General features: G+C 41.0%; 3 protein-coding genes across 5 annotated transcripts; all 3 read left to right on the forward strand.

The window, feature by feature from the left end:
* Positions 1-2,010: 2,010 nt before the first annotated feature.
* Positions 2,011-3,082, forward strand: LOC114426372 (trace amine-associated receptor 13c-like). Its single transcript, XM_028393742.1, has 2 exons — positions 2,011-2,180; positions 2,272-3,082. The coding sequence occupies exons 1-2, from the start codon at positions 2,011-2,013 to the stop codon at positions 3,080-3,082; spliced, it is 981 nt and encodes a 326-aa protein (XP_028249543.1).
* A 2,104-nt stretch (positions 3,083-5,186) lies between these two features.
* akap17a (A kinase (PRKA) anchor protein 17A) lies at positions 5,187-11,050 on the forward strand. 3 transcript variants are annotated; one of them, XM_028394461.1, is made up of 7 exons: positions 5,187-5,252; positions 6,022-6,369; positions 6,558-6,776; positions 7,002-7,214; positions 7,537-7,685; positions 8,138-8,378; positions 8,691-9,590. In XM_028394461.1, exons 2-7 carry the CDS (start codon positions 6,043-6,045, stop codon positions 9,588-9,590), a joined length of 2,049 nt encoding a protein of 682 aa, XP_028250262.1. In that variant the 5' UTR covers positions 5,187-5,252; positions 6,022-6,042. The 3 variants fall into 3 exon arrangements, with proteins under 3 accessions (XP_028250262.1, XP_028250261.1, XP_028250263.1); XM_028394460.1 differs by having other exon boundaries at positions 5,210-5,340; XM_028394462.1 differs by lacking the exon at positions 5,187-5,252 and having other exon boundaries at positions 6,043-6,369; positions 8,691-11,050.
* A 353-nt stretch (positions 11,051-11,403) lies between these two features.
* On the forward strand, positions 11,404-21,163 carry asmt (acetylserotonin O-methyltransferase). The gene is made up of 8 exons (XM_028394010.1): positions 11,404-11,475; positions 12,106-12,280; positions 12,760-12,889; positions 13,460-13,528; positions 15,841-15,959; positions 19,152-19,292; positions 20,404-20,526; positions 20,946-21,163. Exons 1-8 carry the CDS (start codon positions 11,425-11,427, stop codon positions 21,161-21,163), a joined length of 1,026 nt encoding a protein of 341 aa, XP_028249811.1. The 5' UTR covers positions 11,404-11,424.
* The last annotated feature ends 1,043 nt before the right edge of the window (positions 21,164-22,206 follow it).

Here is a 22,206-nt window from a genome sequence, read left to right on the forward strand (position 1 = left end):
CACCATAAATGTACATAATGTACATAATGTCATACTGCACATATACATGTGCAGTATGACTCTGCTTACTGCATTATTATTTAGTAAAGATATAAAAGACATAAAATTGATTTAATATCAATAAGACTGCACCTACATCCGCAGTATGTTCTTCAGCAATGATTGGTTGATCAGAATTGATTAAGGACCTGTGTGAGAACTGCTTTTCTCGAGTTTGGATTTCTGTTCTTAGCTGTCAATAGATTTTCATTCTGATATGAGAAATATGAGAAACCGGGAAGTGCCTCATGTCATTCAGAAACTAAAAATCTACTAATAACCTCAATGTTCCAGAGACCTCACAGCACATGAGTGGGTGTGTGAATGCTCAAATAAACAGTTCTCTTGAAAAGGCCCATATTTTCAGAGTTAAGCATCAATGCTTTGTACGACAGCATTCAGTAAAATGTCTGTGTTTATACTGTATTTACAGATATGGTTTCACTGCTCAGAGAGCTCTGAGCAGATTGTCTTATGGACTGCTCTCTCTTATAAACCTCGACTGGCGGAAAAAAGCAAGAAGTTACAGCAGTGATCGTATGAAGTAATGCCGCTCTGAATTTTTTTTTTCTGTCACATCCTCCACATTTATAAATAAACTCCATAAAACACCATTACTGTATTTGTGAGTGACACAAGCTGTTGATCAAGTATAAACACATACTGACCATGATTTGATCTGTAACTCCCCAACGTAAATGAAGCTTTGGGCCATTTTTCTGCTTTATCTGTAGCACCTGTAGCAACATAAATATGTGTACAATCTCTTTATTGTTACAATATACAAGCAAGCAATTTATGTCATTGTTTTCAGCAAAACATGGGCTGTTTGCATATGTGTAATGAAGTGATATCCCATGATATTGTATAGGACCAAGGATTCAAAATGAACATAATAAATTGAAACAAACAAACAACATTATTATCTCCACATTTGGACTCCAAAAAATAACTAAAACATAGTAATAATTACATTGACATAGAAAGCTTTTTTTTACCTAAATTGTCCATATATTTTTTATTGTTTATATCAGGCCGATAGTTTTTGTGTTAATAACAGCTGAAATTTGGCCCACGCTCCCCCTCAGCCCACATTGCCAGTGCCAGGTGCAGATTAAAAACATAACAGTCATAAAATTCTAAATTCCAAAACAGCAGCATAAGATAAACTTAACAAGACATGACTCATTTCTTTACATTTTGCGCAAACATTGATTTAAACTTGTGAATCAACATATTTATATTTGGAGGTCAAAGGTCACTGTGTATTCACGAAAGTCATTTTTGACCAGAATTCATTTACTCAATGAGCTTTGCTATATTATTCACAATCACCCAATTATGCACACAATTACATGAAGGTCTGAGTGTGTATTCAGCCTCAGAAAGTCAGGGGGCTCAGCCCGCAGAGAGAGTATGACATGAACACCATGCCTTAAAAAGGGTTTAACCTACCTTTAAAATCCATAGTAATAATGTGTAAGTAATACATGATTATTTCTCAGTTCATCACTTTTTATTCGCATTTATGTTTTTAATGCAGGATCATTGTTGGGCAGTCTGCACCATCGCATGAGTTTCCACCATCATCATCACCTGTAGTTCCTCTTTCAGGGCTGTTTCCTGGGTTATTACCTCTGGGAACTAACCTGAAAATGGCCTGATGTCATAGAGGTGGGTTCCCAGTAAAAATATTGGGATACCCTGTGATAAACTGATACTCTCGCCCATTGACAGCTGCAAAGCAGGCTAATAAAATTGATGGATAAATGTCTTCTGTAATGTTAAGAAGAAAAGACAAGACAGTTTAAGAAGTAATGACATTACACAGACAAAAGAAGACAGAGAGATGGGATGTGACGCCTTGAGGGGGAGGGGGGGTAAAGGAGGGATTGTTTCTCATCATTATAAAAGCACCATGTGACAGAGACCCACGGCTGCCACAGCCTTGACAGCTCGTGAGCTTTGACGATGAACTCCCTGAACCCAGACAGTTTCTGTGTTCCATATCTGAACTCCTCCTGCAAGAAGCCGTCCCATGCTTACACTGCCAGCGTGCTAATTTATGTTCTGCTCTCCTTCATCTCTGTCATCACTGTGTCTCTTAATCTGCTCGTCATCATCTCCATCTCACACTTCAGGCACATATGATGTTTTCATTTATGTGAATTCATACTGTAAGATGATTTACTGTGTGTGTATATTGATGTCACGCTCTCTCTCCCTCTGCAGGCAGCTCCACACTCCCACCAACCTCCTCCTCCTCTCCCTGGCTGTCTCTGACCTACTGGTGGGCTTCCTGCTGATGCCTGTAGAGATCTTTTACATCAAGGCCTGCTGGTTTCTGGGTGACACCGTGTGCACTCTGTATTATATCGTAGACTATGTTATCACCTCTGCTTCAGTAGCCACCATGGTTCTCATTTCTCTTGACCGGTACATTGCGATCTGTTATCCTCTGCATTACCCCTCCAAGGTCACAAAGAGGACAGTGCAGGTGTACGTCTGTCTGTGTTGGCTCTGCTCTGTCATTTATAGGATTGTCCTTTTGCATGACCATCTAAAAAACCCAGGTAGGTCCATCTCTTGCTTCGGAGAATGTGTGGTTGTCATCAGTAACATTGCAGGAATCATTGACATGGTCTTCACCTTTATCATCCCCATCACTGTCATCATAGTTCTGTATCTGAGAGTTTTTGTGGTGGCGCTGACTCAGGCCCGGGCGCTGCGCTCTCAGATCGCAGCTCAGCACTCAGGAGGCGTCACTGTGAAGAAAAGGGAGATGAAAGCAGCCAGGACTCTGGGCATTGTCGTGGTGGTGTTTTTGATTTGTTTCTGTCCGTACTTTTTTCCTTCGCTGTCAGGGGAGGACACTTCAGTAGACGCTTCATCTGTGGCTGTTGAGATCTGGCTGACACATTTTAACTCCTGCCTTAACCCGCTCATCTATGTCTTCTTCTACCCCTGGTTCAGAAAATCTATGAAGCTCATTCTGACAATGCAGATACTGAAGCCAGGCTCCCGTGATTTTAAAATACTTTAATGAGCTGAAAGTGTCTCAGTTTTTGTCGCCCTCGAGTCCTGGGGTGAGTTTGCACTGTCTGTGTTTGTACTTAAGAAAGGCCTGCTACAGGTTTCTTATGAGACACACACACATGTTTACACAGATGTTTACGTGTGAAGACTAATGACACAGGAGGATTTTATCTGTATATTTGAATATAGCTAACAGTGGTGTGCAGCTTTGCATGCTGTGCAGTGTTTATGTTTTTATCGTCTGACACTGAAGCATCCTTTTATTCTTTACACTGAGGATGTGGATGTGTATGTGTGTATTTTCTGTTTAAAAAGCAAAATCTAGATTTAAATGTCTGTCACATTTTCTCCTGTTCAAATGTAAGTTAAATGGGGCAAAAGAGGTGAAAACAGTGATATATGGGTGCTTTCATTTCTTATTTTCATTTATCCATTCTAGAGATTTAGATGTTAATGTGTATTTGCTAGTTAAAAATCAAAATCTAGACAAACGTCTGGTTCATTTCCTGCCCAAATGACACAGACACAGCTTTGAATAAGACATTGTGGGAAATTTAAATCTCATATTTGTTGATAAATTAGAAAAAAAGAGTTATTTAAAAGAAGGTGAAAGTGTTCAATGTATTCACTCTAAAGATGTAAATGTTGACAGAAACGTTGAATCACAGTATATCGATATCTTTTCATCTATTTTTCATCTAAGAGGTTTAGAAATAAACCTGAAGAACAAAATTATGTTATATTATCTGTAGGTCCTGGCTGTTCATTGGAAAGCAGCATTTTACTATATGTGTTTCACATTTTTCCTCATTGTACAATAGAACAAATGTTATTAACAGAATTGTTGAAACTGTGAATGAAGATGCACATTTTGTGAAAATAAAATTCTAAATTCCTTCCTTTTCTTTTATTTCTGGTGTAAATAACAACACAGATTCGTATGATTATCTGATGTATTTGGTAAATATATTGGTAAGTTTTTTCACCATATCTGAAATGTCGAAAGCACTGTGAGAAGGATCCTTTATAAGGAGAGTTAAACCTTGAGCAGTGACGTGCACACAGAAAACAGAGACGACAGTGAACGCCTCAGGAGAGGACAAACAGCCTATGTCTGTAGGATAATCAATAAAACGGCAGTCATCAGTTTCCCTCATTAACACACTCCTCTGCAGTTTTTTTGTGTATAACATGCAACATTCCTGCACAGTGTGATTATATTTTCATTTCATGCTTGCCATCCCACAGTTGCCTTAGGCAGCTTATCTAATAGATGACTGCTGATCAGGAGTGTGCAGCATGCCTGTTTGACTGCAGCCACTGACCTACATAAACAGTGAAGGGGAGCAGTTGCTCTAACGCCAACCTTTCAGGGATACTAAGCCAACTTTTTTTTTTTGCCCTGGGGCCTCACTGTTGAAATAATCCATGGCCAGCTATTTCACTTTCACCTGAAACAGTTACCCCAGCAGGGATGACACTTGTGTGAAGTGTTTTGTGTGACTAACAGTGCCAAATAGGCAACAAAATATACACCTGGGCATACACTATGTACAAAAGATATAGAAGATTATGTTTTCTATTATAACTGTGAATCCTATTTAATGCAGCTATATCCATATAATAATAATCAGAATCAGATTTCATGTTGTAGATTGATTACATACATTATATTGGCACAGAGGGTGCAAGGTCACACTGATAACCATTCAGTTATACATTCACTACATTTATTATGTCATTCTTTAATCAAAATTTAAATGAATACTGATGATTTGTTTGTTTTATGTGATAACTTCATATCACATAACATTTTTTTAACCCTTGTGCGTCATTGGGGACTTTTTTGTCCATTTGGGTAATTTTTGCCTCTTTACCTGGCCACCATTTTATCTGTGTTGGTGCATATGGCACAATTTTTTGTAACAAAGACTCTCTCTCTCTTTTTGTGTCATTAGGGGAAAAGGGTAGTAAATTAAAGTGACGCCTGAGGGTTAAATAATGAAGATGATACACAATAAAACTTTCTGCCAGGCCCTTTTCTCATGTCTTTTTAAATTCTTCCACACGGTGTCGCTGTTGTAAAATGACGCTCGTGAACCGCTGCTACACGTTGTTTCTTCTTTGGGTCAAAGTTTACTCGATGCGGAAGTGGCATCTAGTCGGTCTAGTTGGAGGTATGGGTGTTTTATCTTAGGCAGTTTTTGGCTGGCGATTAACCACTATAATAAGATTTGTTTTTGTTGGGAGGCTAACTGGTGTTAGGTAAGTTTTGGTAACAATTTATTTGCCCGACGTTAGTAAGTTGTTACGTAAAAGCAATCGAATGGTGCGAACGAGGAGATGAGGGCTGTTAGAGAACGATTGAGGCTAACTAGCGAGCAACTAGCCAGACATAACAATGACGGTACCAACGTTATCACCCAAAACAGTTTCCACGTAAACGCTGACTTGTTTTAGTTACATATCCAGTCCGTTGGTTCATATTACAACCGTTAAGTTAACCCCATCGTGTCCCCCGGTAACGCTAGCTAACGTGTAGCAGAACTTCGGGCTAATGTTTTTGTTACTTGCTCTCTTAGCGAACACAAGTCGATGTTTTGTGTAGGCAAGAAAGCGTTTCACCTGGTTAAATAAAGGTTAAAAAAATATATATGTTGTTTGATTAGTGGTCTAATGATAAGACAAACCGCTAACTCTGAACCGCAAGAGTAACCGATTACATAAAAACAGACCAACTTTAGTTAGCTGTCTCAATGGAATGCTAGTTTCTAATTTTATAAAGGAAAATGGCTTTTCGACAGGTTATACAGACGCCTTTGTGTTGTCAGAATGGCAGCATAACAACATATGATAACAAAACAGGCAATATTATCTGAAATTTCAGAGTTAAGGTTGTTTAATGAGAACCCAAAAATAACTTTCTCTGTCTCTCACCTTCTGCAGCTTCCCCACCTGACTGCAACAATGACCACCATTGTCCATGATACTACAGAGGCCTTGTGCCTCTCAACTGAGTACAACCTGTACCTTAAGCCCATTGCCAAAATGACCATCAGTGTGGCTTTGCCCCAGCTCAAGCTGCCGGGCAAAAGCATCTCCAACTGGGAGGTAATGGAGAGGGTGAAGGCCATGGTATCTCCAGAGCAGTTTTCAGCCCTGCGGATCTCCAAGAGCACAATGGACTTCATCCGCTTTGAGGGAGAGGTGGAAAACAAGACAGTGGTAAAGAGCCTGCTATCCCGTCTGGATGGGAAGAGCATCAAACTCAGCGGGTTTACTGATGTACTGAAGGTAAGATTCAGATGGTGCATACAATACTTTGCTGGTGATGTTGCAGATTGTGTCATGATTGTGTTCAGGCTGTTTACTGTAACGTTACAGTGATCATATCTGTAAGATTACACTAATATGTCTTATTTTGCTATATTGTACACTTTAACCTCATGGTTGACTATATTTTTCCCTCTTGTTTTATTAAGGTGCGTGCAGTGGAGAATAAAGTAGACTTCCCTACACGTCATGACTGGGACTCCTTTTTCCGTGATGCTAAGGACATGAATGAGACTCTGCCGGGAGAGAGACCTGACACCATCCACCTGGAAGGGCTTCCTTGTCGCTGGTTTAGCAAGAAGGACAGCCTGTTTCCAGACCGGCCCTCAGAAGACGTCCTCATTGCTGTTTTCCAAACATTTGGCAAGGTGGTTTACATGACTCCTGTTCAATGTCAACAAATCATTTCAAGCCCTAAGGCACAACACATGTAGGGATTTACCTTGAACTTTAGTACAGACAAGACTTGTGTGAGTAGGTGGTGTGGAAGGTCAAAGAAGCAACTTCATAAACTAAATTATTGATATAAAATAAAATCAAATTCAGACCAAAATTTGAGTAAGCACACTTACTTTTCTGTATTTATGTTTTAGGTGCGAAATGTTGACATCCCCATGCTGGACCCGTACAGGGAGGAGATGATGGACAAGAACTTCAGCACTTTCAGCTTTGGAGGCCATCTTAATTTTGAAGCGTATGTCCAATATCAGGAATACTGTGGCTTTACAAAAGCTATGGATACACTGCGAGGCATGAAGTTGATGCTGAAAGGGGATGATGGGAAGGCAGTGGCCTGCAACATTAAGGTACAGCAGGTTGCATGCATAAATTACAAGCCACACGCAAATATATACTTGTATATGTGTAGAGTTTAAGAATGAGCTTATGCTAGTCAGTCACCTTGCATCTTTAAGACCTCTAAGTGCGATGAGGATTGAAGCTTTGTTTCTGAGGTAGAAAGAATCTCTTAATCCACAGAATATTCAGATTAAATAAGAGTAAGAGGTTACTGTTACTAATGAGTTTATATCAAAGGGTCAGACCTTTGGTTTTACACTGCTGCACAGGTTAAAGCATGTATAAACATGAAAGTGTGTTTGGATATCAATGTCCCTGTGTTGTCCTCAGGTGACCTTTGACACTAGCAAGCACCTGAGCGAGTCAGCTCTAAAGAGGAGGAGCCAGGACAGGTTAAAGCTACAGGAGCTGGAGAGGCAGAGGGAGGAGCAGAAACGCCGAGAGAAAGAAGAGGAGGAGCGACGTAAAGAGGAGGAGAGGTATGATGGAAGATGTTTGGTCTGCCTTCAGATCACTGCATTACATTGCAAAATCAAAAGAGCTCTGCTGTACTGTCAGAACGTTAATGTCAAGTGGGGTTTGACAAACCTTTAGCTCGCTCTCTCAAGCCTGTCACTATGCAGTTTTAACAGTATACATACATTCCATAAAGTAACAACAAAAGACCATTCCAGGTCAGTAGGGATATTTGGTGATTATTTCCTTCCTGCTTTGATAGAAAATCATCTGTCAACATTTTGTTACCTGTTAAGTGAAATCTGACTCCAGCTGATCTGCACTGAGGTGCTGCACTCTCTGCTGTCCAGATCAGGCACTTAATTATTAACTGGTATTTCTTTATATCTGGTTAGTTTAAATTTGCATTGTCAGAAAGAATTGCTTTATAGCTCTGTATAAGATATTCATGGTGGACAATTATTAATTCATTCAGGAAACAGAAAGAACAGGAAGAGGAAGAGAAGGAGCGAAGGAAGGAGGAGAGGTTACGGAAGCGAGAGCAAAAGCTGCGAGAGAGGGAGGAGAGGAGGAATGTGAAGAAGGTGAGGCGACAACAGGAGGAGGAGCAGAAGAAGCTGCAAATGAAGATCGCCATGGAGGAGAGGAGGCTGTTGCTAGCTCAGCGCAACTTGGAATCAATACGGCTCATTGCTGAGCTGCTGGCCAGAGCCAAGGTACTAAAGCATACACACACTGACCTCTATCCAATGCACTGCTGAGAGGACAAGAACTAAGAAACCTCTTTAGCTTGGCAGACATACAACAAAAAAGTGTCATCAAACAGCAGCTGATTTGGTCCTCTTACCGCATTTGTGGTTGGCTCAAATCTCATTTAGAGATCCTGTCTTTAATGTCTTATTCTGTCTCTGCACACCATAATATTAGTAAACAAAAAACACTTTAGCTAGCACAATTGTGTAACAGTTTTCCCCACAAAGTACATAAATTGTTTTTTATTAATCTGTATTGTTTGTCTTTTCATCCAGACACTGAAGCAGAAGCAGGTGGAAAAAGAGCAGGCTGAACGAGAAGAACAAGAGAAGCAGGAGCAGGCTCGACAGAAGGAGGAATTGGCCCATCTTCAGCAGTTGGAGGCCTGCCGACGCAAACAGGAGGAGGAGTTACGAAGGGTAGAGACGGAAAAGGAGCGAGCACTGGAGCTCCAACGCAGGGAGAAGGAGCTGAGGGAGAGACTGCTTTGCAACCTGCTGAAGAAGAGCAGCGAAAATGTGTCAGGACATGAAGGCACGCAGGACCAGGCTGGCCCTGAAACGGACAATGAGGCTTCTGATACTGGTGATGCATTGCTGGGTATCCTGGGTCGGGTAAATGGAATGAAGACAGCTGAGAGCAAAGAAAAGGTTTCCAAATCTAGTGTTCATTCCCAGGGTTTGGGAAAAAATAAAGCAAAAGAAGAGAGGAGGGGAGGGGAGGACAGGAAAAGAGACCACGAGGGAAGGAGGAATGAAGTGGTTAGGAGCAGGGAAAGTAGGGAACAAGCAACGGGTCACTCCCACAGAGACAGGAGCTTATACAGCCAGGGTAGAAGGAGCCGTTCCCGCAGCTACAGCAGGAGGAGAAGAAGCCCCGGCCACAGAAAAAGGAGCAACAGTCGTCACAGGAGGAGCTACAGTCGATACAGCAGCAGGAGGCGCAGCCACAGCCATCACAGCAGGAGCTCGAGTTCCAGCAGAGACAGAAGCCGGAGCAGCAGTGGAAGGAGTTACAGCAAAGGGAGGAGCCACAGGCATAGACATCGTAGATACAGCAGGGGAAGCTCCAGGAGCAGCAGTAAAAGTAGACACCAGAGGAGTCGCAGTCATTACAGCCGAAGATGCAGGAGACGCAGCAACAGCAGGGACAGGAGCCACTCCAGGCGACGCTAAACTCATCAGTATTTATTGTTTTTATGTGACCATTTCTCGACATATTATTTTAGAAGTATGGATTACTTTTATTGCATTCGTTTTCAGAATCAAGGCTGCTTGGCAGTAAAAAAAAAGAGAACTTAGATCACACTTAACAAGATAAGCAATATAAGGCACTCATTTGCTCTTTAACGTTATTTGTTAAGTTGTATGAGACATCCTCAATATTTGGGCTAAAGTACACTAAAGCCTTTTTTTTTTAAATTATAAAGTAAATTTCAGAAAACTTTAAAACCAATTAGGATTAACATAAGTTGTTTTATTACAAGATGAGGAGAAGAAAAACATTTAATCAAAAGCCGATCTCGACATGAACATTTGAAGCATAAAACTCAGTTGTGTTTATGTGGGATAATTTTTTTTTGACCTGTCCATTTATCCACATTTGCAGCCTGATATCCAACAATAAAATACAGCACCTGATACCCACTTTATATCTGCTGTGCTTGTTGTAGGCTTTGAAGAGGACTGCTGCCTAATGGCTGCTGCTTCTGCACCATTACAAATGTGAAGTGTCCACAGACTGAAAGAAAGATACCTCTGTTTTAATGCTGTCGGGCACAACAACTAATGTTAGCTGCCTAGCTATTTATTGAAATACTGCGTCAGTATTGCCTGTTTTACTGAATAAGGCTTGTGATAACACTGACTGAGCAGCTACACCTGTGATGGTCACATAGTTTCACTTTAAGGATGACAGCGTGAGTTGCTTTTGTGTAAATTTCAAACTTAAATTCTAAAGCTTTGTATTGTTTTAAAGGGATTCTACCAAGCAGTGTGCTCCTTGTTTGCTTGGCATTCGGTGTTTGTCAAGTTTTAATTATCATGTGTCCTGCATTGGGGTTCAAGTCAAGTGTAGTACGATTAGAAAAAAAATGGATGTTTAATTTCTGCTTTACACACACACAGTGATTGGTTCGATCCTTTAGCCTTACTAGTTACCATACAGATTGTTCATGTAGCTGACATAGAGCTCGGGATAAGTTTAGTTGACATCACCGGGTCTTGTTACAGCAAAGTCCTTTTCATTGTGTATGTACTCACGATCCACTGGAGCATGTCTTGCATATGCTGCAAGTTAAATAAAAATCAAAAGAACTTTTTTAAAGCGATATATATATATATATATATTTTTTTTGCTATAGTTTGCCATTTTAATTTTCTGTTACCATTGCCTTTGCTCTGATCAACAAAATTGACTTATGCCTGTCAAATAAATGTATATTCTGTCTACACTCTGCTGATATGATGAACTTTGAGACTGAATAATTAATCGTCATTAGTCTAATTAGTGTGTGTAATCTCCTCAAGGCATGTGACGTGACAGGCTGTATCATTTGGTTTGATGCTACCGTTACTATCAAAGCTATTATTAGGAAAAAAAGAGAGCATGTCTGTAATAAGATGCCGATTCCCTCATTGTACAGGAGCGCATTTTGAGGTCATAAAATCTTTGAAAACAGTTCTGGTATGAGAGTTAATTGGGTGAGTGATAATGAACAAGGCAGCAGTGTTTCCACAGAGTTGTTTCTTTGTCTGACAGACTGAGCCCATGCTCTAATCTGGGTTATCTGGCTGTAATCAGCTTAGCCCACTGCTACTCTCACTACTACTGCTGCTGCTGCCGCTGCTGGGTGGGCACTTTTCTGTAGTTGTAGTCTGGTTCTGGTACACCAGTTGAAGAGGCTCCAAAGGACAAAGATCCGTCGCATCCCAGTGGATCCCTGTCCAAGCTGTGGCCATGGCTGATCACAAAGAGATGGCTTCAACCAAGGAGGCCCCTGCAGCTGACATGTACCCCAGAAAAATCCTGGAGTATATGGAGGGCTTCCTGATCTCCAAGGTAACACATAACACACGCTCCATCTGAATCCATGGTTTATTGTCTCCCAGCCTGAGTAACTGAGTAGTGGTGATTAAATGTTTAATTAAATAGTCAATTATAATTATGTTTTCTGTTTATTGTAAAAATGTAATGATTTTTTTTGTTCTGTTTGTGTCATGATAGCTAACCATACTTTTTAATTTACTATCACGTTACGATGAGCGCAAACTGTGACAGAAGCTGAATGATGTTTATGAAATCAGTCTTTCTTTTAAAATTAAAAGTCAAATTATGTTAATAGACATTTTTCAAATAAGCAAAGGGAAAATCATTCGGAATACTTCAATTACTTTGCAGAGTTAACCCATAAGAACTGTGCCAAAAATATCAACTATCTTAAAACTCTTCTCCTTAAAGTGCTAGAACTGTCTCTGGTCACATGTAACTATAATTAATGTGTCATATAACAAGCAAGCATTTTTAATGTATGATAAAATTAATTTTTCAATTGTTTAACTTTAAATCACTAGATCAAAAACAGAAGCTCTTCTCTCACACACTCCAAATAAGTGTACCGTAATCATGTAATGATATGTGTGCTGCGCTGATAGAATGTATTCTCTTGTCCGTCTTCACTTTCTGACCTAGACGGTGTTCACATCCTGTGAACTGGGTGTGTTTGATCTGCTGTTGGCTGCAGGGCGCCCCCTGTCTGCAGAGGAGATCAGTCAGGCAGTGGGTGCCAGTCTGGACGGTACACAGAGGCTGCTGGCTACCTGCACCGGCCTGCAGCTGCTCAACACGCATCGGGACGACAGACAAGGTCAGCGCACAGAAATAAGACGGTTATCTAAATAAATCATGAGGTGGAAAGAAATACTAATTATGTAATCACTAATAACTCTCATTTATTTAATAAAGATGCTGTTATTGGCCATATGTTTGCAGTTTGTGGTTACTTACACCCAGACAGGTGTAGCACAACCTTCTCCTAAACCTCACAAGACCATTTTGCTGCCCAAACCAATCAGCGACAAATCTCTAAAAAATAAATAATTATTAATGTACCGGTAACATAAAGTTAAAATGTGTGATTATGTCTTATTGCACACTTTATTGTTAGATTGTATTCCCTGGTCTGTGGGTGTGACACTTACATGTCTTTCCTTCCTGTCAGTCCTGTTTGCCTGTCCCTGTCTCCCACACATGCACACTGTAAAAGGTCAAACTTCATATTAACACCTGCTCCCACTCTTTTACAGTCATCTCCTCCTGTCTTCTCTCCTCCACCACTTATTTCAGTGTTATACAGCAACACCGAGCAGGCTAGTGTCTACCTGACCCGCTCCAGTCCCCTGTCCCTCTGCCAGTCCATCCAGTACAGCTCCAGAACCATCTACCTCTGCTGGCACTATCTGACTGATGCTGTCAGGTCAGGACACACTGAGTGTATACGCACATTCATCAGCACTGCCTGTCTTGCAAAATAAAAAAGTTACACAACTTTTCTAGGCAAAGTAAATTGCCATTTTTAATGAGAAAAAAGTTTTGAGCACAGGGGCACAAAGTCGGCTATTAAGAAGAATTCAAGGTGTTTGGGGCTGAAATTTGCAGAAGTATAAGGACAGAATAAGTGATTAGACGGTGATAGACTGCATGTTTGATTTCCAGACAAAGAATGTGGATTTTGGTTCTTCTTTTCTGTTTGAATGTTGTCTCAAGGTGGATTTTAGTCTCATTGTTTTATCTGAGGGGGGACAGCATGACTGGATTTACTGTGGCTAAAGTCCATCTCTGAGAGAGACGGACCAAGACAGATGATGTTGATCTTATAAAGCACCTTGATCTAAATTTATTCTTGCAGGACTGAGAGAAATATCTATTAGTAGGCCTGTAAATAACTTGTATTATTTTAATTTTATGCGTTATTTAGTCAGTAAATAATGAAGCCACATAGGAGCATAGCAGTTTATTATATGGTCATCGTATTTATTTTTCATAGAGAGGGAAGAAACCAGTATGAAAAGGCCTTTGGAGTCAGCTCTGAAGACCTGTTTCAGGCTCTCTACAGGTAAGCGCACACACACACACAGATGACTCATTGACATTCCATCTCTGTCTCTCCATCTTACACCTTCCCTGGCATTCTTTTCTCTCTTCTCTCCTAAAAAACTGACATGTGGGATTCATTAGCAGGCAGAGCCACACTCACACAGAGGGTGTAGGCAGTGATGTGAGGAGGCTTGGGGCAAAGAAAGAGAGAGCGAGAGATAAAAAAAAAGAGAGAGAGAGAGTATACATCTGCCATTGTCCTTGAGGTCGGGTGTGTTTATAGTATCCAGTGCCCACAGTTTTAGCGCTTCACTGATCTGCTGGTCAGCAGTTTTCAGAGGTCACAGAGTCAAAAAATCACACTTTGTTTGCTAATAGGTTTTGATCGGCCTGCCTGAGGCCTTGCACTGTAAAACACCCAAAAGACCAGAACTCTGAGACACAGTGGAACAGCTTGCTGAAGCATTGCTTCTTATTGTCCTCATATATAGGCATGATTTATGAAAGATTTATGTAAAGATCATTTAAAACAGATGTTAACATGCACATTTTAGTTGCATGTGAACAATGTAGTGTAAGCCTGAGTGTACTACAACTATCAAAACATAAAATGTGCATTTCGTAAAACGCAATACATTGTTGTTGTTGATGCTGCTGGTTGTTTGGGATTATGAATTATTTGCAATATTCCCTTACATCATTAAATCCTCTCTTCAGCATGCAAAATGAGAATATTCAGTGTAGCGTCAATAGCATCTGTGCAGATACATTTGCATCTCTACCTAATTGAAAATGTAAACACCCTAAATGGGGGAAAAAATAAATAAAATCCTGCACCTGCTCACAATTGATTAAATGTGTAGAAGCAGTTGTTTGTCCCCGCTGATTTCCCCTGTGAATACTGTGGTTAAATGAACAACCACTGAAGTCATTCAATGCATTCTTGGAGTGCTGCTGCAGCAGCGGCTCAATGATTCAACGCTGGGTAGATGACTCAGACTCCTGTTTACTCAACGCCGTTTAACCAGTCATGTTCTGCACCTGAATCATTTACAGCCAAGTTCTGTCCGTGACTCGGATTCTTCTACCCAAGAAAGCAGAAAAGATTAGGAGACAACAGGAGCAGGAGTGTGTGGATTTAGAGATGCTCCGACATTTCAAATATAGTCATGTTATTGCACGAGTTCCTCTAAAAGCCAGGACTTATAGAGATGTTTTCATACAGACATCCCATAGTGTAGAATGCTCAACTCTTATTATGATGATGATGATGATGATGATGATTTTGTAGCACTAATATTGATTATGTATGATTATGTTGGGTGAGGAAATGAACCCATTTAGAGTGACAGGATGCCTATAGACTATATTGTTCACTTCCTAATTAGAAGATTTGGTTTATTATTTATTTTTCCATATAAGACATTCAAGCTGTTGTAATATTATTGGACAAAGTGGCAGACTAGTACAACCATGATTCTGTGCCATGGACTCTTTTTTATGAGTTTAAAGCCAAACACAGACTGCAACAGTTTCCTAACACTGATTTCTGCAGACAGATATGAGTTTTAACAGAAGCTCAGAGACGACAGAGACTTATGGGAGCGATGAAGATATAAGACGACATCATCTGTGCAGAGGGCAGCAGTTTACAATGACATACACAAGGGCAGGGATAACTACTAAACACCTTCTCATCAGTGTAATGGGAGATGGGAGGAGATCATGTGCAAGTAGATGTGCTCCATCATTGACAAAAAAAGAACTTGAAAGTTGTCATTAGAGGGCATCCAGTGTCTTTAAATTAAAGCTGACAGTCTGCTGTTTGGCCTTAGAGTCATTTCATCTTTTCACATTCAATGCCATCAGAGTCTGAAGCCAACAGTGACTCACTTTCAAAGTTCTTCTGGAGGTCACTGTGTCATCCGAAGTTGGCCTGTTATCAGATGGCTGATTGCTTTACTTCAGAGGAGTTTGGATAAAGAAGATTAGTTTTACAGAATGGAGCGTGTGTGTGTGTGTGTGTGGGAGGGGGGGATCTCACGGCAGGGCTGTGTGCGAGTTGATGAGGAGACGATTCCTCAGAGCAGCAGCAGTCACCACAGGCTTTTCTATTCTGCTGCTCACTGTCTCTGACACGCATGCACACGCACATTGACGCCACAGGGAGAAACTTTATATATGAGGAGTGTTTCTGTGTGTGTGTGTGTGTGTGTGTGTAAGCCCCTTAGGTGACAGCTTAAAGAATACAAGAGTCTTTTGCTTCAGAAGACATAAATATTTTTCTTTTTTTCTGTTATTCTCTCTCTCTCTCTCTGTGTGTGTGTGAAGGTCAGATGAGGAGATGGTGAAGTTTATGCAGTTAATGAACTCCATTTGGAACATCTGTGGTAAAGACGTGGTCACCGCCTTCGACCTTTCGTCTTTCAAGGTCATCTGTGACCTTGGAGGTGAGTTTCGTGCATGTCGATCTGATTTCCATAAGGTTGTGGGTTCACAGCCATTAACATCTGGTTAGGTGTTAATTTGGTGACAGCTGGGTCAGCAACACACAATAATAACGTAGATATGCAGTAGTCAGATTTATTTATAAAGTCTTTGATGAGCAGCTTCCTTACAAAATGGCACAATGACTAAAGGGTGAGATAATAAGACAGAACAAACATAATGTGAATTAAAAAAATAAAAAATTAGAGCTCCTGAGAACGCAAAGAAATGTGACAACAAAGCAGGATCAGTGGGTGGAAAGAAGGAAGTAAAAAGTAAAAATTCATCTTTTGTTGTCACAGGAAACCTTAAGATATGAGTAAAACGATTTTCTAAGAGCTGAACTTTGACTCCACTCACAAGCTGATAATCAGTCAAAAATAGTATCATAAAAATGTCTCTAGAAATTTTCTCTGTGGGTCTATTTACACACAAGACTATACTCAGGTAGGATGATACTACAGTGTTTAAATTACCCAGAAATATATTACCTATGTTTAATACAAAGGTGTTGAACAATTGTAGAAAAACTGCACTTTGTCAGTCAGCTCAGCAAGCATCTGGTTGTACCCATGTCACCCAGCACCCACAGGTGGCCACCTGCTGCATGTGACACCTCAACTGACCACACAGGGGAGCTGTGAAGCCACTAAAAGGATATACACACACACTCCCTTCTGCCTCCTTCACCTCTAACACACACAGATACACAGATACAACCATGACAGCTTTCCTGTCTGTGCTCCTCTGTGACTCTCTCTGCACAGGGTTGTAAGTCCATGCTTATGCATGATGCTGCATCACCAAAAAGGTGTGTGCATGTGAGCAGCAGGAGCCTGAAGGGCATGACTGCAGTGTCCCATGTAGACTTTGTCTCTCACACAGCATCTGTTGTGTCTGCGCACACCTGCTGCTCAGGAACTCTGTCTATCTATCTCTTTGTCTGACTCCCTACCAGTTAGCTGCTGTGGACTTTAAGTCAGACGTGTGTGTGATAAGAGTCTTCACTGTGTATGCATGACTGCCAGTGCTTTGCCTAGATTTATTTTAATTTGACATTTAACCCACACTTAAATATTATGTTTGCTTTAAAAATAAATAACCTGCTTAAAGGTTAAAAAAACAGACAGAACATTATTGGATTTGAAGCGATTTTTTATTTTTATAGTAACAGCCAGCTGGTTAATTCTACTTTTTTAAAGTAGAATTAACCAGAAGAATATGCCTAAGATAAAGTCCTGATTAAGACATAATTGAGTAAAAGAATTATTTGGCTGCTCTTTTTTCTCTTTTTTTCACATAAGAGTCTTGGCATCATGGCCAGTTTCCCTTGACAGTGTCTCCCATTCGCCGCTGCTGCTGCTAGCTCCGACTTTGCTGTCCAGGCCACATGGTGATCACAGGCAGTGTTTGAACCCCTGCCAGCTGTTTCCAGTCTGTGGTTTCAGTTCATTGACAGACAAACAAAAAAACAAGTTCCTTAGAGGAAGATATCAGCACAAATCTTGGCCACAATGTCTAAGAGATGCTTCTCCAGCATCAAACCCTTCCTCGACCATCACCTGAGCGTTCTTCCACATCATGGTTTCCATTTATTATATCTGGCTGCTCTGAAAAAAGGATCAGCCCCCACACTTCCTGTACAGCCGGATAATCAATAATCAGTGACTAGAGGTGACCATGACACAAGCTTTCTATTAAACAAAGGATTAAAAAATATTTGAGGCTTTTTACACACAGAGGCTTTACTCAACTGTTTTCAGAGTCACTGCAGTATTCCCCAACAGGCTGATGTGTAAGAGCCTCTACCCTCGATCAGGTTATGATGGAGTGTACAGAACATACAGTTAAAACTACTGAAAGAAAGAAACATATGCTATAATGTGTATTTACATGTCTACAAATACAGGCATACAACACACATAAACCTCTGTAGGTAGAGTTGCATTAACCTCCAATCACATTTTGTATTTCTGTGTGTGTGTGTGTGTGAGAGAGTGAGAGACAGACAGACAGACAGAGAGAATGAATGCTTGGTAACAATAGTAGTTAGTCTTGTCAGTCATGAGAAAGGCTATACAACTTGGCCTATTCCACACACACACAGTGGGCCAAGTCTGACTGGCATTGTAGGTTTGTCAAAGTGAGATGCTTTGATCCTGTATTCCACCTCAGCACCTCACTCTATCCCATTCATACATCCTCCATCTAGCTCCTCTCATTTTCTTCCCGATCTGTCTTTTTTTCCTCTGTGTCACATTCTCTTTCATTTGTTCTGTTTTAAATTCATCATGCACTAACAATCATAATAACGCTGCCAAAGCATCAAGTTGAAGGATTCATACTTTCACATTAAATCCTTTTTTTTGTCCTCATGAATGCACATTTATGTTCATATGATCATTTATTTCAAATTTTCTACTCAGGTTTGGTCATCATTTTTTAAATCTGTCCTAAAGCCACTTCTCTCTGTGAGGAAGTCTGTGAGGTTTGCATGTTTACATCCCTCTTCTTCTTCATCTGTAACTTGGACCTACATTAAAACTGTTCACTGCAAAGAGTGACACTGAGCTTCCATGGTGGTCAGCTTCCCACACTGATCACTAATTCTCCAGCCTCTGTAGCAGTCTGACCTGCATTTGTTTTTATTTCATCCAGTGACAGGCCAACACTGCCATCCTAACATCCATGCTGTCAGCATACGTAAAAACAGGATTGTTTTATGTGCATCCAAGCATGAAGTTTGCTAGTCAGGTGTATGAAAAATCAGTTAGAACCAGATAACAATCCAGGTATGTGTGTGTTTGTCCCTACAGATTATATTCTGCAGCAGGACTCCTAGACAGCTGATTCTATATAAAGCGTCTGTCTCTCTGTCGTTCTACATTCAGCTCAATTCACTCTGCTTTACTGGCATGAATGTTAGATGAACCATATTCCCAAAGCCACCACATACAACTGAATACAAATGATGCATAATGAATAATGGGTTTATACCTGAAAGCTTCTGCTCCTGCTCCTATGACTGTGTGTGTTTGTATGAGTGATGCACCTCCTTGTTAATAAGGGTTGTGTATTCATTGTACTGTAACTAAAAGTCATTCTCCCCCCCTCTCTCTCTCTTTCTCCTGCTCTCCCTCTCTCTCTCTTTCTAGGCTGCAGCGGAGCATTAGCCAAGCAGTGCACGTCAGCTTACCCAGAATGCACTGTGACGATCTTTGACCTCCCCAAGGTGGTGCATATGTCGAGGGAACACTTTGTCAGTGAGGCTGACCAGAGGATCAGCTTCCACGAAGGTAACATCATTGCAACTGGGAGACACTGCTTAACATTTCGAACGGTTAACAAGTGACGTTCTTTTTGGACTCGTTATTAGGAAGATATGAATAAAACGGAAACAGACACATGTGTTTAATGCTGGATTTTCTTGAACTCTTTATAGCAGTTGTGTTCTGAAGCTCTTCGTCTCTACCTCAGGGAGCTCTTTATCTTCTCTCACTTCTGTTAAATTTGAAGTACTTTAGGCCGCTCCCTACGACATGTCTCCACCTTGACCTTTGAGGTTGCTGTTGCTGTAGAAAGCAGAAGCTTTCAGTTTGGAGAAGATTCTCCTCTCTCTAGGCAGCAGCATTCCTCCTAGTCTTGGGCCTCCAACTTCATTGAAAGGTCATTGTGCTGCTCATGACCATTTTGAGCTTGTTTTCAAACCTCTTTCATTTTATTTTTCTTTCTCCACTGTTGCACTGTGTTCAGCTTGAAATACAGTTGCTATGGACAGTGAAGGTATAGAACTAAGTGGCCTCACGAGCACAACCGAAAACATGCTGTAATCAGCAGTAAGGTCATATGCATTTGACATTATTTGATTACCACAGTCATCCTCCCTTTGTAGTAATTATTATATCAGAATGTAAACTACTAATTGAGTCATGTCTTATTAGTTGAAGGATTGCCAACAGGATATATATTTGCATAAAATAATTACATCTAATGAAGAGGTGTACATGCCTTTCACCTAAAAGTTCCGCCACAGTTATTACTACTGTAACCCATCTGCTACTTATCCCCTGGATACACTGACCAGGTTTTCACATCTTCCGCAGTATAGCCAGTGGATGTCACACTAGATAAATGACAGATAACACATATCTGGGTCAAGACTTCCTGTTCTGTGTGCTGGTCATTGTTACAGTCCAGCAATATGAGACTCAAGATAAAGTTGAAGTTACCCCGAATAGCCTCACCTATGACGCAGCATTGTCTTTCATCGAGTCACTGACAGGAGACAAACTTTTCTGATGCAGACACTTTCTGCAGTCACATAAGCTATTCCCTTGAGCTGTCTGACTAAGATTCTTTGTGCATATGGATGTGTGTGTGTGTGTATGTGTGTGTGTTTATTTTTAGGTGACTTCTTCAAAGACCCTCTGCCAGAGTCTGACCTCTATATTCTTGCCAGAATCCTCCACGACTGGACAGATGAGCGCTGCATAGAGCTGCTCCGTAGAATCTATAAAGCCTGCAAACCAGGTCTGTGTGTGTGTGTGTGTGTGTGAAAGAGAGTATAAAAGGGATGAATACTTTTTTTCTGCTTGAAATGAGACGGCAGATTGTATCCCACAATGCAGCTGATCCCCAAAAATCTGTCCTTCAGACTTTGATCAAAGTCAGACGCACACACACACAGTAGCCAGTGACGCTACTAGGGAACAGACAGTACATAAGAGGAGGGGAGAGCAAACGAAGAGATAAGGAAAGTAGGGAAGTCTAGCTTTACTGGACAGTGAAGGCATTCTGTTGACATTTAACAGCAGGGAAAGTACAAGTGGCCCTAATAACATCAATAAGAGAGACACAAGGCATCGATCAACACAGTAGGTGAACAGCTGCCAGCCAGCTAACAGAGAAAGAAACAAAGCAATATAACTTATAATCTGCTCCTGCTGTAGGGGGCGCTGTCTTGCTTGTGGAGGCGTTGCTCAATGAGGACGGCTCTGGCCCGCTGACAGTGCAGCTCTACTCCCTGAACATGCTGGTGCAGACGGAGGGCAGAGAGAGGACCAATGCTCAGTACGCCACCCTGCTGGCGGTTGCTGGATTCACCGACATCCAATACCGCCTCACCGGGAAGATCTATGATGCTGTGCTGGGACGTAAGGAGACATGAGAGAGTCCTTGAGCTACCTTGAAAAAATGTTCCTCTAAATTCTTTAAAAAATCTTCAGCCTACCTTTTTAAATCTTTTAAATTAGCATATTTAGTCATTTTGGGTCGCAAAAGAGAACAAAACATGTCATCTTCGTGAAGAAGTGTGCTCTTCTAGCCTACTTTAGTGGATCTGTATTTTCTCAGCTCATAAATCATTGGATTGCTGTAGAGATGTTAGACTCTGTTTGCTTTCTGTGGAAACGCCAATAATCTCTCTAGTGTTTAAAGTTTAAAGGACAGGGGAAACACTGCTGCATCATGGTTCTTGTGTGAATATAAAAATCTCCTATGGCCTGCCTGTTAGGTGATGCAGCTGACTGAGTCAGGGCAATTACCAGTCTACAATGGCAACCTTGAATAAATGTGCTGATGAATAGGGTGACCCATAAAATGATGTTATTAACATTAACTGCTGGTAGATTTAATGTAGTTTCAAATATACATTATATCAGGCTGATGGATGCGTGTGATAATACCCTGAATGCTCTGTGTTTATATAGGCTACCACCTTTCTACACTCAAAGTGCTTCACAATTACTCTCTCATGCACACACACACACACATTCACACACCAATGGTTCAACCACTGGGGGGAAACTTGGGGTTAAGCGTCTTGCCTAAGGTTGCATTGGCATGGAGGCAGGGTGAGAGATCAAACCACCAAACCCTCTGTCAGTGTCAGACAACCGCTCTACCATCTGAGCCACAGCTGTCCACATACATATTACAGTTCAGTTAAAAGAAATGTAATAGAGTGTGTTTTGGCATTTAGACCCCGAAGTGACATCATCCATGAAGGGGGAAGAAAGGCAGGTGAGGCTAATGAAGGAGATTGTGATTGGCTGCATGAGCAAGGACATGGTCACTGATAGGAGCAGGAGGTGCTTCTATTATTCAGCTGACTCGAGCGATAGAAGGGGAGAGAGAGAGAGAGTAAAGGAAAGTCTGAAAGGGAAGGGAGGAGAGAGCTTACAGGAGAAGAGGGAGGAGTGGGGGCGAGAA

The sequence above is a fragment of the Parambassis ranga genome, chromosome 21 (genome assembly GCF_900634625.1).
Source record: "Parambassis ranga chromosome 21, fParRan2.1, whole genome shotgun sequence".
In the NCBI taxonomy this organism is placed as follows: Eukaryota; Metazoa; Chordata; class Actinopteri; family Ambassidae; genus Parambassis; species Parambassis ranga.